This window comes from Dryas octopetala, chromosome 3 (genome assembly GCF_963921425.1).
Source record: "Dryas octopetala chromosome 3, drDryOcto1.1, whole genome shotgun sequence".
NCBI lineage: Eukaryota > Viridiplantae > Streptophyta > Magnoliopsida > Rosales > Rosaceae > Dryas > Dryas octopetala.
In genome coordinates, this window is record NC_141368.1 from 10,830,298 (window position 1) to 10,852,294 (window position 21,997).

Below are 21,997 nucleotides of genomic sequence, written 5' to 3' on the forward strand. Positions count from 1 at the left end.
AGCCGTCACCCTCACTCTCTATTTTTCTATGTTCTCTCACCGTCTTCTCTCCTCTGCGCCCGGCGCCAGCGCGTCTGGCGAAGGATGCCGGCGAGGCCACCACCCAAAGCCAGCGCCACCGTGGGGGAGGTACGCCGTCGAGATCCCGAGCCAGAGCAGCATGGTGGAGTCTTCCAGCCAAGAGCCTGCAGATCTGATGGTGGATTCCTCGCCGTTGGATCTCAATCTTGCCCATGGCGTCGTTAGTAGTGGTGGCGGCGGATTCGGCTCCGCCATGAGGTTCCCGTTCCAACACCACCAGGTTCCGGCTGGAGTCGTCATCGGCAGCGGCGGCGAGTCACGTGCTCTACTTCGATTCGGTGTTCCTCTGTGTATTTTGATCCTGGGTTTTGATGTGCCTCTGTTGTGTGTGGGTTTTGAAATTTTGATGTGCCTCTATATGTGGGTATTTCGAAAATACCAAAATATACTGAAATCTGAAGGATCCGAAAAATGCCGAAATCCGAAAAAATCAATTCGGAAATCGACATCAAAACTAGATTACCGAAATTTTTGGTAATCGAATCGGTAAGGCCATTTACTGATTCGATCCGAACGATGGGCAACCCTAATATTGATGCATTATTTGAAATCTAAATTTGTAACACATGTCGATGCTTTTACTTGTTACAAAATAAATGATATTTTAAGTGGACCGTGTATAAATAAATGACACAATAACAAATCATTTGGGATCTCTCACACTGTTTGCAATAATCAAGTCTTTGGATTACAAAGCGCGTACTTAAATAACCACTTAAATCTTAGACAAAAAAAAAAAAAATAATAATAATAGAGATTTACAGTTCAGTTTATTTTATGAGTCTTTTTTAAATTAAGATCAGTAGTGATTTAGGGTTTTTAATCAAGTCCTTTTATTTTTTTTCTTTGACGGCTTTATGTTAGGTTTTAACTCCAGAATTTTGGGTAACATGCAGCTTCTACAAAGCCCACTCTACACCTTAGGAGGAGAAATATCCTTCAAATTAGGAGATGACTTTATCATGAATTAAATAATTTTCTTATAAATTAAAAAGACTTTATTATGAATTAAAAAAAATTTCTTATAAATTAAAGGACTTTATTATGAATTAAAAAGATTTTTTTATAAATTTTAAAATACCTTAGTTTTTATCTAAAAACTATTTTTTAAATGACTCAAGCTTAATTATTTCTAATAATAATAATAATAATAATAAGGCTAAAGTTTACTTATCCTTGAATTATAATAATTTGTAAATTACAAAACTAAACCCTAAACCCTAAACCCTAAACCCTAAATCCTAACTCAAACTATGGAACAAAAGTGAAATTAAACCACTTAAATCAGCAGTCCCGTTGTTTATTCACAGAGGAAGGTTTTAGTTAAATATTGGGTTTGCCACTGCCCTCAGCCTCTATTCTCTTCGTCCGTCCCGTTCCTCTCATCTCCAAGTCTGAACCATAAAAACTGTTGGGTTTCTGCCTCTCAAGCTCTCATCATCTCATTGAGGTATGATTTTAAAACCCCAATCGCAACTGCCCTTTTTTGTTATATTTTTTTTAACTGGTTGCCTAATGCCTAGATTAAGTGATCAAATTGATTCTTCAAAGTGATTTTGTAATTAACTTGAATCCCTTTTTCTTCTGTAGTGTACTGGGTATTGTTGTTTTTGCACTCTGATTAAAAAAAAAAAAATTGTTTCTTCTTAGTAGGAACATTTTTGTTATTTGCTGCTGCCTGGGGCTAGTAGAGGATCATCCTGAAGAATTTCCTATCATTCATGGACCCTAGGCGTAAATACGTACTGGGAATTAGAGCTTGTAGCACTACTGAGAGTATGAGGATTGACAGGTTTAATGATCTTCCTGACCCTGTTGCTCATCACATTCTTTCCTTCCTTGCCATTACAGACCTCACTCGTTTCGGTTGTGTGTCCAAAAGATGCCAACAACTTTATCTGTCATCTCCATCCTTGAATTTTGATGAATTTTCTTATGCGAATGTATCCACGTGCAATAAGCGTTTACAGTTGTTGAGTTATTTGGATAGTTTCTTATTGATTGATCGTGGGGTTAATAAGATACATCACTTTCGTATTTGTTGGAATTCTGATCTTTCAGAAGAAACAATTGGCTCTGGCTTCTGGATTCAAAATGAGAAACTTCGAATGGAGAGGTGGATCCGCCATGCTGTAAGGTGTAACGTTGAAGTCCTTCATCTTGACTTCAGTGATATATTTTATTGGACACAACCACTGTTGTTTCCGTCTTGTGTTTTTGGTTGTGGATCTTTGAGGTCTTTATTATTTAAGGGACTGGGCGGTAAGATTCTGAAAGCACCCTCGCTCGATTCCTTCTCTAATCTCGAATACTTGAATTTGGTATATGTTATTATATCAGATGAAGGGATTTTCAAATGGATCTCACGGTGCTGCAAAAGCATTAAGAAGTTACATCTTGAAACTGTTGGTGGGATAAAAAATGTGACAATTGAAAGCTCCTCTTTGAAATCATTTTATTTTAAGGATCCCTGTGATAATATCTGCAATCTTAACATCTCAGGTGAGCAAGTCAAAGAGATGTATATAGACTGGGAATTTGATTCACCTATCAACAAATCTTTAAAAATATATGCCCCAAATCTCAAATATCTGACATGGTTAGGGAATTTGTTGACTCACCAAAATTTGGGGAAATTAATGTGTTTAGAAAAAGCTGAAATTCTTCTGAGGCCTGAAGCAGATGAATTTAATATTGTGTTTGAGGTTCTTTGCAGTATAAGCAGGGTTGAAGTTCTTATTCTAAACAAAGAGACCACCATGGTAAAGAGACACTGCTCTTCAAGATGATTTTTTATTTATTTTTTGTATTTTTTAAGATTATAATCTTTCCAGGCATGACAATATTGAATCAGTTAATGAATGTTTCTTAAATTTCAGAATAGTGATGGCACTTACTGCTTTTAATTACATTAATATTGGTCACACTATCTAGAATGAAAATTGATATTTATATGTGCTTCTAGAGACATATTAAGTAAATTGATAAACATAATATAGGCTTCAACTTTTGACTAGTTGATGATTAATCGTTCAACTAGATTTTGGTAAATATTGCATAAATGTTTTTATTACAGTCTTGTTGTGTTTTTGGGTTCCCCTCCTTATTTGGGTCTTGTGCTTGTAACTTCCAGGCTCTGTTTAAGGGAGGGTCCATGCCAGCGCCATTAGACAATGTTAGTTATTTGTGTATACATATTGGGAGCTTGCTTGACGTCCTAGTCCCTGAAATGGTATCTATTTTTGGAGTAATGCCTAATTTAAGTACTTTAGAGATAAAGTCTGACCCACTCTTCCTTGACCCTAAAACTGATGTAAGTAAAAGTCTTCTCTCTCTCTCTCTCTCTCTCTCTCTCTCTCTCTCTGTATATTGTACTTTCTTTATACTAGGCAAAATATTCAGTTTTTGTTTTTTGGAAATTTTCAATTGATTTGGTTGTTGCTTTGTTTCCCATCCAGTGTTCTGGGTTTAATATGGGATATTGGAAGTTGCATAACCTTCCTTCTATAAATCAGCTTAAGGAGGTAACCATAGAGCTTTCCGATGGGTCTAATGGAATTGAGTTTGCAAGGTATATCCTCGAGTATGCTCAGAATATGAAGAAATTGGTGATTGTTCATTCACCCCAGCAGTCTAATTCTCTAAGGAAGTTGAATAAGACCAAGAGGACTTCCAATGCTACAATTGTCTTTCAGGAAGATCAACAAAGAGGAACTAAAAAGCAAAGAGGAAGAAGGGTTGTCAGATAGAGCTGTAGAAGTAGTTTTACAGGGTTGCCTTTCCTCCAGAGGTCTTAACAAGATTAACTGTATTTTTCTTCAGCTTTGCTATGCAGAATCAATTGGTTCAACTTTTGGCATATTGTCCCCACATATATCCATATTGAAAGAGGAACTTGTACTGTGAGTGAGGGTATATATGATAGATCCATTTTGGCTTTTCGAGGATAAATCGTTATTAATATGTGTAACTGTATTGTTTGGTTGGGTTTGTTGTTGCAATCGATGTATGCATATGCTGGTTGGTTTTGTCTTTTGTTTTGTCAAACTCAATTGAGTGATGAAGAGTACTTTGTAGCAAGGTTGAGGATAAATATGGTTAATTAAAGGACCTCCACTTCAGGTTGGGCCTCTGGCAAATCCATCTTTCTGCATATGGCTGCTTTTATTAAATTGGCTTGGACAATAAATTGGAAAATACTGCCCAAAACCACTTGGCAGGGCTCTTTGTGAATGTGATATTAACCTTGAAATTGTTGGGAAACAAAAGGTTTGAGCTCTTGCCAAGTCTCAAACCAAAAATAATCCGGTGATCTAAATGCTGGTATAGAACATTTTACTGAAGTTATCTGATTTTCTTTTCTACCATGCTGCCATAACGTTAGACAAGAACCAAAAATATTCGGAAACTAATTTAGGAGCTCTGTAAGGAGGGTGAAAAATTGGCGTATGCCACTAAATGCAGCGCTGCTCTGTGCTCACTGCATGGCTGCGTGGTTCAAAACGTACCATGTCTTGCATTTTTATAGCTGCTCTCTTACTGGGATGATTTCGACCCTTTCCTATGCTGGATTCTTTTGAGCAACAACAAGGATTCTGAAGATTGCCCTCTACACTCAACAGTGATCCCATAAAACCTTTACCACCCCCACTGCCCTTTTGACATTCCCTCCCATTACTTGAATTCAATGAGCCTGTTCTTTTTCTTTTGTAATAATCATTGGTCAAAGCTAAAATTCAGATTCCTCTTCTTCCCCAAGCAGAAAGAGCATATTCTTTTTGTTTGGGAACAATAATTGGTCAAAGCTAAATTTCAGATGGAGGGGCTCCAATATATGTATTCTGCATGCAGATAATATGAATGCAGGGCTCGACTTCAAATAGCTCAATGATTGCCCAAATAATACACTACCAGTTCAGAGTAATGTTGTAATAATAGGTTGAACTTAATCAGAACAAGTAAGATCATTTGGAACTTAATTGTGGGGCTTCTCTCGAAAGAGAAAATCCCTGAAAAAATTGGCGTATGCCACTGTATGCGGCGCGCACACGGTATTCTTTAGTAAAAGGCGAAAGAATAGTTCGCTTTGTGCTCACCGCGCGGCTGCGTGATTTGGTAGTGTGGATGTTCTCTCCTTTTATACGCCTTCTCACGAGCACTCTCTTTCACTCATTTCCGATGTGGGACTCCCTGCTAACATATGATTGCTCTCACTGGGTTCTATTTCTGCTCCTTTCTTATGTGAAATTTGATTATCCAATACATTCTCTCCTTTTTCATTGAATCCAAAGAGCATGAATTATTCGACTACAGCAAGGAATAATAATTGGTCAAAGACAAAACTTAACATTCAGGACTGGACTTCAAAGCACCCAACCAATTTCCCAAATTGCACTCTACCATTTCAGAGTAATTCTCCTAAACAACAGGTTGAATAAGATTGGACATTTTCAATAGAGCTCACCAGAGTTAATAGTGGCTAATTAACTCAAACGATATCCATTGTAAGTTAAAGTCCCTTAAAAACTGGATGGCAATAGAAGTGCACATGATGGGAGCATAAGTGCTGGTGGTTTGTTTAGGGGCATACATGGCCAATGGATCAGTGGTTTTGCCATCAACTTGGGCTGAAATCTCAGTCTTTTCTTTATTGGGCTTGGGATTGAGGCTTATTGGAGCTGGTCTTCATCTTTTGGGAACTTTGGGTTGGCAATTAACACACCCCCTCTGGACCTGGGTCCTGGGCCTCACCATATTAAACAGGCCCCAACTTGCTTTCTGAATTAATTATTCTGGGCTCTCCAAAGAGCCCATTAAGCTCAACGTCCACTGGCACATGAACAACATTCTTACGAGAACATTTAAAAACTGAATTATGGGGCTTCTCTTAAAGAGAACTCCCTCAAAAATTTGGCGTATGCCGTTGTATGCGGTGCGCACACGGTATTCTTTAGTAAAAGGCGAAAGAATAGTTCGCTTTGTGCTCACCGCACGGCTGCGTGATTAGATAAAGTGGAAGATCTCTTCTTTTATATGCCTTCTCAAAAGCCCTCTTTTGCTTTTTTCCGATGTGGGACTGGCGTTTTAAGATGTGCTTGCAAAGACTTCTGCGAAATCGTTACGTGAGTTGCAAAGAAGATCAAGCTCACTAACAGAGTTTGGCTGGCGCGCACCAGCTCGCCAGCAATGGCATATAGTACACGAGAGCTTGGGTTATGGACTTCTTCAGAACCCCAAACCATGGACCTAAAATGCCTGCAGATCGAGGTGTGTTTCTTTGTAGCAAAAGTACACCCCCACATCCACTTTTAAGAATATGAGTTTGGCATCGATGATTCTACTCGTCACCCCACTCCCCACTCAGTTACCTTTGGAATGTTGGATAATTGCTTCTCGTATTGCCTAGTCACAGATTCCAACAACTTTATTGGCTGATTGATTGCTAGGTAGTTTGGGTTTCTGGCTGTCAAGACTAGAGGGTTTAACAAATTGGACGACATATCTAATGAGGATCTCACTTGAGGGCTTGTTAAACCAGATGTTACTTCAGCTAGTTCAGCAACAACTAACTTCACAATGAACCATAACACAGGAAAGCCGTCAATGCTGGCTTAGATATAATAGTCAGTTTAGCTGTAGAACTGTATATAAGCTCATAGTCACTGAGTGTGATTCATGAATAATTGAACTGTATATTTAAATTAATGAAAGAGATACAAATTTTACCATGTGGCTTGTATGGATCAAAAGATTTCAGGACTGATTTGTGGGGATTCTCTTAAAAGAGAAGTCCCTATAAAAATTGGCGTATGCCACTGAGTGCGGCGCGCACACGGTATTCTTTAGTAAAAGGCGAAAGAATAGTTCGCTCTGTGCTCACCGCGCGGCTGCGTGCTTTTGCAGCTTTGATGGTGTCTCCTTTTACAAGGCATTATTGCGAGGACTCTTTGGCTCATTTCCGATGTGGGACAATTGAACAGCGAAAGACGATAGAAGGTGTGTGCGCGTCCGCGTTAACACCAGAAGTCTTTGCAAGCACATAAGCCTGAAATCGATGAACACCTCTCTCTCTGGTTGTGACTAATAAGAAATGTTTGTAAGAAAAATGAACAACTCTGCGAAGAGTAAGGTATCATTTGCTTTGCGGGTAAAAGAGTAAGGTATCATTTTGGCTAAACACAAAAATGGTTATTTGCAAGTTGGTACATAAGCCAAACTGCCATGGTGTGCAAAAGGAGTTCAAACAGATAGTAGGCCAGGTGGCAACCTGAAAATGCTCCTCATGCTATTTTAACTAATACTATGTCTGTATGCCTCACAGTGAATCCCATAACAATCACTTAATCACATTGCATTTTCATGCTATAAAAACATTTATACAACATCGAGATGTATGTTAGCATCAGTCGTTCACATACGTCGTTGATTTTTGTACACCTCACAATAGATCCCATAACAATCAATTATTTACAGCAAAATCCAACCGTGTCATATCAAGCAAATGCAATCCATGTGGAGCCAAATGAAGGCTTGCTGAAAAGTTAAAGTAGGCATGCACCTAACTCAGTTTTGAGAAGTGTCCAAATGGGAAGCCAAAATTCAGGCCATCAAATAATCAAATTGTTAATGAGATTGAGGGCGACCCCCTCCACAGCACAAAATGACATGCAATAAACGTCTAAGAGGCAAAACGAAGTAACTACACAAAAAAAAAACATGTTAAAGAGACGAGCACAAAACTCCTTCCACTTGTTCAATTCTACATGTCAAATCATCAGGGACAACAAGGAAGGCAACCTTTAGAAATCAGCAGGCTTGACCCCCTATGAGGGAATGGTGTATCCTCTGGCCTCATGTTCCTGAAGCATCATTTTCTGCCTGGAGCATATCATCGTCTGCCTAAAATTGACATTTCTCAAACTTGCTGAAGCAACTGCCTAAAGCAAAATAATCTCAATGATTTAGTGTTCCTGCAAGCTGCAACTTACTAGTCATTAAGACACAAACTATTACAAAGAGCACTCTTCATTATAGAGTGCATTCTTCCCAAGCATTTAAGTACAAAGAGCCAAGGCATTCCTTGCCTTTTGGAACTAAAATTTGCAGAGCATGAAGTTGAGTATAGGAAATAAAGAAATTGTAACGAAGAGCAAAGCAACTCTTTTCTGCCATGCCTACTACTTATGCAACCTATAAATCTTCACTTACCAAAGACTTGCACACTGAAATACATTGGTCTTTTTAGCAGGGTAAATAAAATACTTGCACACTGGAAAGTCCAGCCTAGTGTTTGAACTATGTAATTACCATCTTTATAGTGACTCACTTACTAAACAAAGACAACAAACAGATTTCCAAAACAGTCCAATGCACAAATAAGGAAATGTTGCTCAGAAAATGTTGACAAAATTACCGCAGGTAGTGATAACATGCATACAATGCAAAACAAAAAAGGTCTTGCAAAGTCAGAGGAAGAAGCAAAAGTAAAATAGGTAAAGTCTGTAAAGTTTTAACAAAGATAAAATATATAAATAATTTTTTGACTGTCAAAATTATCGTTTTGTGATGGAAGTGCACATATCAAATTGAGTATCCAGAATTTGATATTACTACATTAGTGGTGAACTGAGGGCACTCTGAATGGAAAGTTATTCACTTTCCACCTTTTGAAGTTCTTCCATAGTCATTGCCTTTGATTAAAAGAACAAAGGCAAAAAGTAAATAGGAACCCCAAAAATGGGGAGAAAAACAAAATGCTAGGGAGATCTATACACTAACTCAGAGTAACATTTTAGAAGTTCTTTGGCTTCCTATGTCATTTAAGGGAATACAGTAAAACAATCCTCTATGTAGAAACTAGAAAGAACCACAACAATGAGTGTTATTCCACCTATAACTTACCAAGTTTTTGAAATTGACTCTCAGTTATTCCTTGAGATTCAAACATAGAAGATAATGCCTGACAGAATATATCATTTGAGCACCGCATATCATGTGCAAATAATGACTATAAACCAGGAAGTAAAAGAAGACAGAAGTGTAACTTTAACACACAAGACTGATCCGTCATCAACTCTAAGCCACCAAAAATAAAAAGGCATGCAGGGTTAGTTTCGCAGTGGAGTGACATGACATACTTAAGCTGCTTTAAATGGTTAGAGTACAGGGCGTCAAAGTCAGCTGCAACATTACCCATAACAAAATGCAGCTAAGGAATTCATGGACATCAATTATACAACACGAATTTTATGAAAATCAAATAAGGCATTACACAAAATCAACTGTGATTCAGTTCATATAGTGGTAAAAAGGAAAAACCATACTATCGTGTGCTATTTTATTGAATTGCAAGGCAATGATACATGTCCACCAATTAGCATATGCTCTATCAGTCATGAATTCTACAACGCCGAAGCTCCAACAATTACATTCCAAGAAAAAAGAAAGAGATGGTCCTCGTAATACAGCATGGGAGTGCTCAGAAAACAATGTCCCCCAACCAAAAAACTTCTTCACTGGACACAAGGTTCCTCCTCATATGGCATTACATCATAAGATATATGGAAAACGATACTTGGGGCAATGACAGAAATGTTAAAAACAATCATAAGAATTATAATGAACAAGAATTCAAAGGATCTACCGCACAATCAAAAGAATTTGTCAACCAGCAGCTTTCTTCCCACCAGAATAGTAAGTGAGGTACCACCTAACGAATTTCTTCAACCCTGTCTGCAGATCTGTTGTGGGCTTATACCCAAGTTCCCTCTGAGCCGAGCTGATATTTGCGTGGGTAAATTGAACATCACCATTGCGCGGCAACTTCATTATATTTCTTTTAGCCTTCACCTTCAAAAGCCTCTCCAAAATGGTCACAAGATCCGAAACTGGCACAGGCGACGTATTCCCCAAATTGAAAACCCGCAATTGGGCAGGCCTCTTCTTCTTTCCCCCACTCCCAGTACTCTTCTCTGCAGTATCCAATGCCGCCAAGCAGCCCTTCACAATATCATCAATGTAGGTAAAATCCCTTGCCACTGTGCCATGATTAGCTGCTTCAAAGATCGGAATAGTCTTCCCCTTCAATATATCCCTCGTGAAAAAGAAGTAGGCCATATCAGGCCTTCCCCAAGGACCATAAACCGTAAAGAACCGCAAACCAGTAAGGGAAAGGCCATATATATGATTGTAAGTGTGTGCAATTTCTTCACCAGCCTTCTTAGTAGCAGCATATAGACTAGCAGGCTGGTCAGTCCGGTCTCTTTCCGAAAAGGGTACCTTAGTATTAAGTCCATAAACAGAACTAGAACTAGCCCAAACAATTGCAGGTTGTGGATTGGCACTCTTACAAACTTCAAGAAGATTAACAAGACCAGCTATGTTACTATGCACATATGAGCCAGGGTTCTCCATAGCATACCTGACACCAGCTTGAGCAGCCAAATGCATCACATGGGTGAAAGCCACAACCTCAAAAAGCTTACTCAACAAAGCAGCGTCATTGATGTCACCTTCCACAATGAACACCCCACTGCGCTCCAAAAGCGCTTGCCGAGCTCTCTTCAACGAAGGGTCGTAGTAGTCATTGAAACAGTCAAGGCCAAGCACGCCATCGCCACGGCGTTTGAGCGCGGCGGAGACGTGAGTCCCAACGAACCCGGCCGCCCCGGTGACGAGCACCGACATGCCGTCTCTGGACCGGACCCGGGCCGAGGACCGGACCCGTTTTTCCCAGGCGGGTCCGCCCCAATTGTAGGTTCTGAGAGAACGGCGGGAGGGATCGGACGGTAGAGAATTGGACGACGGCGACCGAAAGAAGAAGATCAAGATCAAGCCCATGAAGACGAAGGACCAAAATGTGAGCTTGGCAAGAGAGCCGTGCCAACGAAGCCTGTGAATGTAGGGAGACTTGTCCATCTTGAACTTGCCTGGAGTTGGAGGACTGTTGTCAAGATGAGACATTTGCATTAGTTGGGTCATTTTCTAAGCTCTTTGAGAAAATGTGTGAAAAACCCAGGTCTTGGTTCGGTAAGTTTTGGCCAGGAGCTCTGGGATTTGAGTCAGGTTTAGGGTTTGAGGAGCTGGGTATCTTGAATTTCTTGTGGTGGTGGTGGTGGTGGTGATGGTGTTAAGATAAGGAAAGTGAAGGGGTTTTGGTTGGTGCCTAGCTTTCGTTTTCTCTTTCAGCTCTTTTTCATGTTCTGATTGATAATGGGAATCTTCTGGTTTCTTGGAGAGATGGGTTGTTGTTGTTGTTGTTGTTGTTGGTATGGCTTCTCTTCTTTTTTGGGTTTATAGGTCTCCCCAGAGAGAGTGAAAAAGAAAGTTCAAAGCTTTGATTTTGATTAATCACTGTTTAGAGAGAGAGACACACACACAGATAGTAATGGAGATCAAAGAAGTCTATAATCTATAATTTAATGAAATGGGAGAGTGAGTAATGGAGATCAAGACGACATACACCTCTACAATTTAATTAAATGGGTTAGTTTCATGGAGCTTTCTGCAAAGAGAGCTAGCTTTGGCTTCATTTTTGCTTTGAAAGGGGAAAAAAATTCAAAGTTTAACTCATCAAAAAGAAAAAAAAATTAAGATTGTGTAATGGATTATGGATGAAGGAATGCAACGAGGCAGTAATCCTTGTTTATCCAATTTCAAGCTAGAAGACTAAAGTTTGATTGGTTGGGAGCACCTCTAAATTTTTGCCCCATTTATTTTAGGATTTTTATTTTTGGATATTATGTGTGAGAGAGTTCTCTATATTTAGGATGGAATTATAATAAGTTTGGGATTAGGAGAGTGTGGGGATGTGGTTTGTTGGAGATGGTGTGGATGAGATTTTGACTCTTTTTTAGCTTATATGAGATTTTGACTCTGAGAGGCTATAATTATCAACGGGTTTGTAGTTTCTACTACACCATTGAAACATGTGAGAGATGTGGGGATTGGGAATTGGGAATTGCAGTTCTCATTAAATTGAGATTTATGATATAATGATGATGATGATGATTAGGGTTTATTTATTACAATAATTAAATAAACTACATTACTGCAATTAATCATGCAGTGATGCCCCTTGATTTCTCACCATATATAGAACAGTGCTTTTATTTTACTTCCCCTCTATAATCCTAATTTCTTTAATTAGAATCTACAAGCTAGTTTTTGAGGTTTATAATCTACTTGTGAGTTTGGATGAAAAAATTCTTAGATTTTTAGTGAATTTCTTGAATTAGAAATCACAAATAATTAAGAAAGGGACTAAGGGAGTATCCAAATTCTATATAAACAAAATAATAGTGACTAATAATAACGTGGTAGGGTCACATTTTTTATTTTGATTAAATGGTATTGGAAAATTTTGAACGTCCTGTCTCGAGTGTAGTGATAAATACTCTTAGGCCCCGGTTGAGATTGTTGTGGAGGACCCAAAAGCTGTTGTGGATGACAATTCTCAATCACTTATAGCAGTTTTGGTGTTTGGTAAAAAAATGAAAAATTGCTTTGTCCCACAATTCTCAACTCCTCACAACAAAAATAGAAAGCAAGTTTGTAGGTGCTTTTGAAAGTTGTAGTGAATCACAGCAACAATGAAAATTTTATTTTACCCATAATACCCTCATTTTAGTAATTATAAATAGCCATAGCAGTTTTACATTACAATTTACCAAACACCTTCATACTGTTTTTTGTACTCACAACACTTTTAAAAAATATAATTTACCAAACACTCAACTGCTTTACTTCACAGCTGACTTTACTTCACAGCTGCTTTACTTCACAGTTGTTTTTTTTCACAGCAATCTCAAACTAAGCCTTAATCACTAAAGTTACAAACCTGATATGTTCTTAATCACCGTAGTTATAATAACCCATATATGATCAGACCACATTATTTCCATTGATCAAACCAAACTATCTATGTAGATATATAACAAGAAAACCAAAAGAACATTTACAAGAACATTCTTGTTTCACTTTAATGAGTACATACATTCAACAAGTAAGATGAATTGATTTGACATACTGGCAATTACAAGCCTCTAACACTTCATTATTCTATATTTTCATAAGTGAAAGTTATTATTAAGGTCACAATTCTGCATACCTTATTGGCTACAAAGTTGTCTAATATTATAATCAATGCTTTATTTCTTTTCCTTGGATGAATAAGTTGTTCATAATTATGTTGGAAAATATAGCACATAATGATTGTAATTAGTATTTCCAAGTATCTTTTACATTTTCTTAAAAATTTTGTAAATATGTTGGGGTAGGTGAACTTTCAACTTACAAATCGATCAGAAGCATATTTGTGATTGTTCAACTTTATTTATGCAATTGCATTGATCTGGCATGAGGTCCTTTTATCTTTATCAAGGTTGATCATTTTCATATGTATGCCATCTTGATCTCTTAATTAGAGAGAGAGAGAGAGAGAGAGAGAGAGAGAGAGAGAGAGAGAGAGAGAGAGAGAGAGAGAGAGAGTGAGTTGAGTTAATGCTATAGGAGACGGTCTCATATGTGAGAGAGAGGGGAATCACATACATTTAGTGAATAGTACTTGTAATGCAAAACAAACTTGAAATGAAGGCAAAAGCATCTTTCCAAGAATTCTTACTGGTATCTTATACTGCAATTTATGGTAGGCTAGTATCATGTGGGTGGGTGTGGGTGTGTGGGTGTGGAGATTATTGAAGGATCACAAGCCCAAACTGCATTACTTCATCCAAAAGCTCAGTGCCACTCAACCCAAAATGAAGAGTGGTACTGAAGAAATCACACCTATATCTGTGCTCCACGTTCCCTACAACACACTCATCATTTATGATATACACATCAACTGGTGCACCCCTATAGACTTCCCATACATATATGAAACTTTGACCATAAAGATAAAACTATTTTGGGCTTTCCAAACCCTTTTTTTCTGGCTTTTTTCTTGGTCATTCCCGCTGGGTAAAATAATATTTTTCCTTTTTGATTTCCTCAAAGAAGCAGCTTTGAAGTTTAAACATCCTTCTCTATAGAATAACACCTCCATAATATACTCAATTAGCCAGAGCAAGTTGATTATATATCGTAATATAGCAGAAACCAAGAATACTGCATTGTTAAGTACACTTGAATACTTGATCCTTAAGATTTATTGGTTGTTATTTATATATAAATATTGGAAATTTAAATTGTACTCAGCTACCACCACCTCCATGTGAGTCTGATACAAAAAAAGACAGGGGAACACGTATTGGTAGACTGGTAGTCCTTTATTTAATAACATGGCATCATGTTCCATGCTCTGCTAGTTAATTGAAGCTGGACATTGGCACGTGATTAAATCTACACAGTTTGAAATTTACTAATAAAGTATATAGCAATCATGGCCATTCTCATGATACAGTGGATCCAGGGCGGTGGTGCTAGAAAGTAGAAACCTATGCAGGGACAAAAAAGTGGTTTTAGGTGGACTAATAGTTAAGAGAGTTTCAATGTTTGATAAACTGATGTGATGGAATTTTGCCCCATGGAGAGGTGCAAAGAAAAAAGGGTCTGCAGATCCAAGAACCAAATCACTAATTCACTATTATTGAGTAGAATAAGATCACAATCTTAGAAACAATATGAGCTCAACTGGGAAATATAATCATCCAAAAATTACAAGGCAATAAAGAGAATAAAAAAGGGTGGCTTTCATCTGCTCTGCTTTGGTTGTAGAGGCAGAAGAATGATCAATCTCCCTCCTCTCTTTCTCGCTCTCTACAGATAAGTGTCTTATAATAGCTGTTCAATGCTTGGTAAAATTCCCAAGGACTTCAAAGTAATCAGGGAATGTTTTTCTGGTACAACCAGGATCCTTGATGGTAACTGGAACGTCCCCGCAGGCAGCTAGAGAGAAAGCCATGGCCATTCTGTGGTCATCATATGTGTCGATTGCTGTCACATTTAATTTTTCTGGTGGTGTGATTATGCAGTAATCTGGTCCTTCTTCAACTGTTGCTCCAAGCTGAAAATATTACGTCCGCACATGTAAGATTTACGTAACAATGCGTAGGAATATCAAGTGTGATGAAAGCCACTAGAAACTAACCTTCCTGAGTTCAGTGCAAATGGCAATCATCCTTTCTGTCTCCTTCACTCTCCAGCTTGCCACTGAGAACAAAATAATCAAGATATCAAGGCTGGTGTTTGGGAGAAATTTTTTCCCATGTAGTTTTTGATAACATGCAGAATTTAAAATCATGAGCAGTTTACTCAGATAAGCAAAAATATTAATACTTCAATCATATACCTATCAACAAGGGCTTAAACCTGGAGAAAAAGTCATCCTCACATCTTCTAACAACTACATGAAAAAAATAAATTTTTCTTTTTCTCAACTTTCTTTTATTAACTAAGAGATTTGTTTTTTAATTTTAAGGAAAGAGAGATGTGAACCCACTACATAATGACCACTAGTAGTTCCAGCGCTCGTGTGCTTGTACCAGGTTAAGGGGAAGGCCAAACAAATGGGAATTCCATGATTCTAAAAGTCTAGTTGCATTACATTCACTGCCATTTTCAGCAACATAAAGGCATACCTCATCCTCCACAGAGTAAAAATGCTAAGCTAATAATTCATAGGGCTCACCAAATGGGGGACCTCTATAAGTTCACTGTTCATTTATTTGCAAACAATAAAAAGAGTAAGTACCAAGGGAACCTTTTTTTCTGTTGGACAGATGCCACTGGAACCTTAGATCTATATAAATGCTATAGCTTCCATCACTGCCACATATTTTTTATTCTATTTGTTCTGTTTTGAATCTAATTTATTCTTCTCTAAGTTTTTTTTTTTCCAAATTTATTTGCTTATTTTCTTCAAAGGATGCAAATCTAAGACCTATATGGATTCCACCCACCCTTTTCCTTTACTAGACACATACAACAATAACGTTAAGCACAATCCATTCAACAACTAACGGCTGCAACTTACCATCTCTTATGGCAGTTGGACCATCGGCAAAAAGAGCAACTACAGCAAGAGTCATGGCAACATCTGGCATTTTGTTCATGTTGACATCAACAGCTTTCAAGTTCTTTCTTCCTGAAGAATGCTGTTGAGGTCCTGTAACAGTGACGCTATTCTCTGTCCAGGTAACTTTAGCACCCATCTTTTCAAGAACTTCGGCAAATTTTACGTCTCCCTTGATTAATAAAAGCCAAAACAATGTAAGATTATTTGAATATTCTATACGTGATTCATAATGTTTTTCAAGGATATCCAAGAGGATGTTGCAATTATGAATTTCAAATAGTTCACCCTAAGAATATTAAAGACTGGGCATCAATCTGAAAATTTATCATGCATAGACTGGGAAGTGGGAACATTAAACACAATACATTGGTCTGTGGAAATACCTGTAAACTGCTTGTCCCGCAGCCTTCAACAGTGACAGTCCCACCCGTGACTGCAGCACCAGCTAGGAAGTAACTAGCACTTGAAGCATCACCTTCGACAAAAGCATTTCCAGGAGACCTGATTGATTTTTTCATTTTATTACACTCAATTCAACCATATTCACAAAGTGGTACAGCTATATGTTGAATAAAACGTACTTGTACTTTTGACCTCCTTGGACCAAAAACCGATCCCAGCTATCACTATGTGTCACTGTGACCCCAAAGCGTTCCATCAACTTCAAAGTCATCTCCACATAAGGAATGGAAATCAGTTTATCAATAATTTCAATTTCAACATCTCCAAGAGCCAAAGGTGCTGCCATAAGCAAAGCAGTCAAGTACTGACTACTAATTGATCCAGAGAGCTTCACCTGCAAAAAAGACATACTGTGGGTTAAATTATGAAGTTCCTCAATACTGCAGGCATTACCATTGCGGAGACGGCTTGGTTCAAAACTCCTGTTGACACGAGAAACTAGGAAGGAAATCTACTAGAAGAATCAAGACTTTTAGCATGCAAGCTAAGCAACAGTTTTATGTTCTTAAAAGCAGGAAGCTATTGCAAAAGATTCGTTTATTTATTTTTCATTGAGATGTGATAACTTCTGCAAAGAATTAACGTTAAATCTAACAAAAGACTAAATCATGCCCTTTTCTTGTTTTTTCTAGACCATCAATTTTCAGAAATCACAATGGGTTCTATTCCCTACAAAAGCAAATGGATAATGGGCAAACACAAAATTGTATATCACATGAAAAATGACAACCATTAATGTAAAAAATAAAGCAAACCGCACCTTTCCCCCTGGAAGGCCACCCTTTCCAATTACACGGACAGGGGGGCAGTTTGTTCCAAGAAAACAATCAACATCTGCACCAAGCTGCTTCAAACCAGCAACCAGATCACCAATTGGCCTCTCCCTCATTCGGGGCACCCCATCAAGTACATACCTGAAACATATTGAACAGTATAGGAAGGTTATTTAGAATATACTATTTAGTTTGTATTGAATTACTACAAAACCATATTTCAAGGTTACTCAGTTAGCATTTAACAGCAAAAAGTTCTGTAATGTAAATTGTAAAAAGTGAAAAGAAAAAAAAAATCCTTTTACTGAGGCAGGAATCACACTTCTAGTTCAATATGCAAATCAGACAAACCTAGAATGTCCACCGGCAGCAGTAACTGCTGCAGTCAATGGCCTCATTGCTGTTCCAGCATTTCCAAGGAAAAGTTGAACTTCATCTCCTGATTCATTTCCCAAAGGAAACTGACCACCGCAACCCTCCACAATCGCTCGTTTGTTTGCCTTGTCCTCTTCCACATTTAGCCCAAGGGTTTTCAATGCACCAAGCATATAGTGAATATCCTCACTATCCAACAAGTTGTCTACGACAGTTGTTCCCTGAACATAACATAAAAACAATAGTTATACCTACCAGATGCTTGACTATGTAAAGAATCTTGAAAACATGTACCAAGTGAAAGGAAGTATCGTTAATCACCTCTATGGACCAATATAATTCATTCTCTCTAAAATCAATCAATTTGATTTCTAGATTTTTCTGATCAACCAAATATAACAACATTCTAATAGAATTAATTAGCCCGCAGAAACATTCCTGATCTCATTCCAATTTTATTACTTATATCCCCAAGTACAAAACAAACAATTTATTTTTGTCCATCCTTCTCGTCATTCTCCTTATCAACCAGATAGTTCTTTTCTTATCTGTAGTTTAATTCAAAACTAAATCCTAAGTGAAAGAATTGGAAAAACCCAATAATCAAAATCTAGAAAAAAATTTCTTCAATTTCCTTTTCCACATCTTTTCAACAACCAAACAAAGCTTTCCAATCCCAAGCAAACTTATCACACTTTTCAAAATTAAATTTACAAATACAATCAGCTACAAAGCCACAATCTTTATATACCTCAGAAAGGGCAGCAATAAGCAGAATCCGATTAGACAATGACTTGGAACCCGGCAACGTTATGTTGCCCGAGATTTCTTTGATAGGTTGCAGCACAATCTCTGGAACTGTTGACGGCTTCTCTGCTGTGGCAACTGAAGCTGAAACTCTAAGAGAACCACCCCTGACTTTACCAACCGCACAATTACCCACAAACCCATTTTCCAGCTTCAAACTCAAAGAGTTCGAGGAACCCAGAAACTGTGACTTCAATGAGAGTAAATTTAAGGATTTGGGTATTTGGGGTTTGGAAACATTGGGCAAAAGATTGGTGCTTTGAGCACCATTGGTACAGATTTTGCTCACTTGGGCCATCTCTCTCTCTCTCTCTCTCTCTCTCTCTCTCTCTCTCTCTCTCTCTCTCTAAAACTCTCTCTAGAGTGTTGTCAAACTTGGGCTCTCTGAAAATGGGTGTTTGGCGGAATGGAAAGTTGGGGTTTTGGTGGCAATGGTCGTAGGTGAGAGGGTTTACCTTACAATTTAGTCACCAACCAACTCTGACACCAGAAATTTGAAAAACACAGAAAGAGGAATGATGAATTTTCATTTTCCAAAACACCCATGTGGGGAAAGTTTTATAATTTTCCAAAAGTTTTGGGGGTGTTAGTTTGAATTGCAATAGAGTGGTAGGTACTTGTTTTTGTGCTTTAAACGGTTGTACGTTGTGCTGGAAAATGTTGTACTCTATCTTTAAAGGAAAGAAAAATATTTTAAGGGGGTTTTTGGAGTATTTGTGCACTAGTTGGGTTGGTAGGGGCTGCTCACGTTTTGCTCGGAAATGGCAAAATGGCAGTGTCACTATCTCTCACCAAACCCCTTGTAGTAGGGTCCGGGACATTATTTTTTATGGGTGAGTTGGGTTGATGGATTGAGTCTACACTTGGGTCGAACCTAATCAATTTGGACAACTTAAGCTCATAAAATTTTGCATGATTGAGTTAAATTTGGGTTGAATTCATTTTGACCTAATCGAGTTGAGCTTTGGATCTAAATTCTATTTAAGTATGATGACCTAAATTTGAGTGATCATGCTAACTTAAACCCTGGCAATTCTAATTAAAAAGACGATATAAAATCTGATTTCTGAAAATGAAATTATTAATAAATTAAACTAGAATAAAATTTGATAAAATGCAACCTTAACCACAAATGCGATAAGATGTCTTGCTGAAGATAGTAGAACCCAAGTAGCCATTATATCAATATATTATATATCCCACTTTTATTTGATTGTTTTTTCATAATTTGTTTCTTCCTCTTTAGAGAAAGAATAAGATAAGAATTAAATTCTTCCTATAGAAGCGAGGGTAGGGTCATTATGACTAAATCTATAAATTTCACAATTGCTTTAGCAATTGAATTAAGATGCTCAAACAAATTTTATGACATTCCTATCATTAGGAACATATCAAAGTTGTTTAAATAAGGGGTAGATTTTGAGCAATTGTGAGAGATGATGTATAATCATCTTAGATAGAATTTATAAATTCTTATTAACTTATTATACTAAATCCAATTATTTAGTACAATAAGCATTCATTTGTGCTTCAAATTTGTCCTTCCAAGAACAGTACTTAAGAACATATTACTTCAACAACACGATAAATTATTACAATAATTTTTCCAACAACACAAACATTAATAAAAAAATAAAAACAAATACAAACCAAACCACACAAATTGGTCTCCTCGGCATTAAGAAGAGCCAAGTAAGTGGGCTTTAAGATTGGAGGAACTAGATATGGGCTGTTGCTTACAAGATGGATTGTAAGTCTGCACTTATTTCTGCCAACAACATATTTGCACATTTTTTTTTAGCTAAAATAAGTTTAAAGAGATTTTTTATTTTGTCTAAAAAAAAGAAGAGCTTTTTATTTTCGCAAATAGTTTGAAAATAAATAAATAAATAAAGACTTACACATCGAATCGATAGAACCTTTTTCTCCATGTACTTTGTGACACTTTATATATCCAACTTCTCTTGTCTTCAATGTCTTGCCAAGACCATATGAGCAATATTCTAGGGAAATTCACCTCCTGTACAAACTAAGTCAACAAGTATATATGCTATAGAGGCTAATTATGTTTTTGTTTTTTCTTAACTTTCTAATATGAAATGGTTTCCATATAATCTAATTAAGTTCTGAAAATATTGTAGATTTCAGCTCATGTGAAATAATTAAGATTTATCTCCCTCCATATATATGTAAAAAATAAAATAAAATAAAAAAATACCGAAGGCTTATAGTTTCTATGATAGTGAGTATTTTATCTCTACATCCAAAGCCTCAATTTGAATCGACTCCTCATTTGGACCTTCTTTGTATCCGTAGATATTTGAATTTCATTGAGTTTTTTTATTTATATATAAAAAAAAATAGTAAAACTCTTCATAAATTTGATATGAATGTACAAACATGGGCTTTTTCCCAGAGTCATTTTGGGTCCGTTCATGCTGGTCCTTTTATGTGGCCATGGCCTATGTTATTTGCATTTGATGCGACCATGAGCCATTGGCCCTTCGAATTTTGAAAGGTGAAAGTGAAGCTCAAATTTTTTAAGCATGAGAATATCCTCCTTTTTGTGCTCTATTGATTTTGCAGCAATTAGTCAAAGCTTTATTGTGTCAATGGTGACATGATTGGGACCTGTTCATCATTTTTCTTTTTAGCAAAGCAACACTTGGTCTAACTCTTAGATACATACAAGAGTTAGGTGACAAATCTCATGCATGTGTGTCAGTGTGTGTGTGTGTGTGTGTGTGCATTTTACTCTAATGTACTTTTTCATTTGTCAATGTCAAGATGAACATATATATAGCATAAATACCATGCATAAGAGCATATTCCAAACTCACCAAATTGAGAGGAATATATAACCCCAAGACTTCCATTCAATAAGTTGAAGGTAGAAGTAGGTCGGGATTGTGTAACTAGTCTAACGACCCAAAACCTCATCCAAAAGTGTTGGTTGAAGTTAACTTTTGAATTCATGTATCACAAATTTACTGTAAAAAAAAAAAATTGAGAGGCCACATAACTCCCAAAGAGATAAAAGAATATGCTGTAATTCTCTGAACAACCTTATAATATTGTTGTAATGCTGGGTCCCACTGCCGGCACCAAACTTAACCGTCAATTCCAGTGAAAGGTATTAGAGTGAAGGAAACACCAATATCTGTTTAGATGCAACTTTTGCTATCCCCTGCTTGCATACAGTATCAGTGAAGTTTTGGTGGTGGAATGGTAGAAGACAATTTGGATAGGTCTGAGGTCAGGAGCTTCAACAACCACAAACTTCATCACCCACTTGTGGATCCTATGACATGCAAAATTTCCTAGACATATGCAACTGCCACAACTTGGAAGGTCATCTCAATATGGATTACCCTACAATTTTTGAATGGCTTGAAACCAATATCCAATCCAAATATCCGAAATTTAGAATACACACAAATTCACTTTCATGGTGGGAACAAAAACCCTCTTTCTAACCATCCAT

At 37.3% G+C, this 21,997-nt stretch overlaps 3 protein-coding genes and 3 non-coding genes across 7 annotated transcripts; 1 reads left to right on the forward strand and 5 right to left on the reverse strand.

The window, feature by feature from the left end:
• Positions 1-1,397: 1,397 nt before the first annotated feature.
• LOC147290805 (putative F-box/FBD/LRR-repeat protein At4g03220) lies at positions 1,398-4,314 on the forward strand. Of its 2 annotated transcripts, none has more exons than XM_086237964.1 (4): positions 1,398-1,531; positions 1,732-2,843; positions 3,215-3,394; positions 3,540-4,314. In XM_086237964.1, exons 2-4 carry the CDS (start codon positions 1,803-1,805, stop codon positions 3,828-3,830), a joined length of 1,512 nt encoding a protein of 503 aa, XP_086094090.1. In that variant the 5' UTR covers positions 1,398-1,531; positions 1,732-1,802; the 3' UTR covers positions 3,831-4,314. The 2 variants fall into 2 exon arrangements, with proteins under 2 accessions (XP_086094090.1, XP_086094091.1); XM_086237965.1 differs by having other exon boundaries at positions 1,404-1,531; positions 1,735-2,843.
• A 753-nt stretch (positions 4,315-5,067) lies between these two features.
• LOC147290806 (U5 spliceosomal RNA) lies at positions 5,068-5,186 on the reverse strand. The gene has a single exon (XR_015121563.1). It is a non-coding gene; the product is annotated as a U5 spliceosomal RNA (small nuclear RNA).
• Positions 5,187-5,960: 774 nt separating this feature from the next.
• LOC147290807 (U5 spliceosomal RNA) lies at positions 5,961-6,078 on the reverse strand. The gene has a single exon (XR_015121562.1). It is a non-coding gene; the product is annotated as a U5 spliceosomal RNA (small nuclear RNA).
• A 775-nt stretch (positions 6,079-6,853) lies between these two features.
• LOC147290808 (U5 spliceosomal RNA) lies at positions 6,854-6,970 on the reverse strand. The gene has a single exon (XR_015121561.1). It is a non-coding gene; the product is annotated as a U5 spliceosomal RNA (small nuclear RNA).
• Positions 6,971-9,379: 2,409 nt separating this feature from the next.
• Positions 9,380-11,674, reverse strand: LOC147290809 (UDP-glucuronate 4-epimerase 3). Its single transcript, XM_086238053.1, has one exon. The coding sequence runs from the start codon at positions 11,059-11,061 to the stop codon at positions 9,745-9,747; it is 1,317 nt and encodes a 438-aa protein (XP_086094179.1). The 5' UTR covers positions 11,062-11,674; the 3' UTR covers positions 9,380-9,744.
• Positions 11,675-14,638: 2,964 nt separating this feature from the next.
• On the reverse strand, positions 14,639-19,003 carry LOC147290810 (RNA 3'-terminal phosphate cyclase/enolpyruvate transferase, alpha/beta). Its single transcript, XM_086238081.1, has 8 exons — positions 18,458-19,003; positions 17,683-17,927; positions 17,319-17,472; positions 16,678-16,892; positions 16,480-16,597; positions 16,055-16,265; positions 15,170-15,231; positions 14,639-15,085 (listed from the first exon to the last, which is right to left on the reverse strand). Exons 1-8 carry the CDS (start codon positions 18,809-18,811, stop codon positions 14,867-14,869), a joined length of 1,578 nt encoding a protein of 525 aa, XP_086094207.1. The 5' UTR covers positions 18,812-19,003; the 3' UTR covers positions 14,639-14,866.
• Positions 19,004-21,997: the final 2,994 nt, after the last annotated feature.

Excerpts from the sequence above, each read along its gene's own strand:
- LOC147290805 (XM_086237964.1), top strand. The coding sequence starts at position 1,803 with ATGGACCCTAGGCGTAAATACGTACTGGGAATTAGAGCTTGTAGCACT. Across the intron at positions 2,844-3,214 it reads TAAACAAAGAGACCACCATG|GCTCTGTTTAAGGGAGGGTC; the intron begins GTAAAGAGACAC and ends TGTAACTTCCAG. Across the intron at positions 3,395-3,539 it reads TCCTTGACCCTAAAACTGAT|TGTTCTGGGTTTAATATGGG; the intron begins GTAAGTAAAAGT and ends TTTCCCATCCAG.
- LOC147290810 (XM_086238081.1), bottom strand. The coding sequence starts at position 18,811 with ATGGCCCAAGTGAGCAAAATCTGTACCAATGGTGCTCAAAGCACCAAT. Across the intron at positions 17,473-17,682 it reads GCTGCCGGTGGACATTCTAG|GTATGTACTTGATGGGGTGC; the intron begins GTTTGTCTGATT and ends AATATGTTTCAG. Across the intron at positions 15,232-16,054 it reads TCCAACTGCCATAAGAGATG|TGGCAAGCTGGAGAGTGAAG; the intron begins GTAAGTTGCAGC and ends TTTTGTTCTCAG.
- LOC147290809 (XM_086238053.1), bottom strand. The coding sequence starts at position 11,061 with ATGACCCAACTAATGCAAATGTCTCATCTTGACAACAGTCCTCCAACT.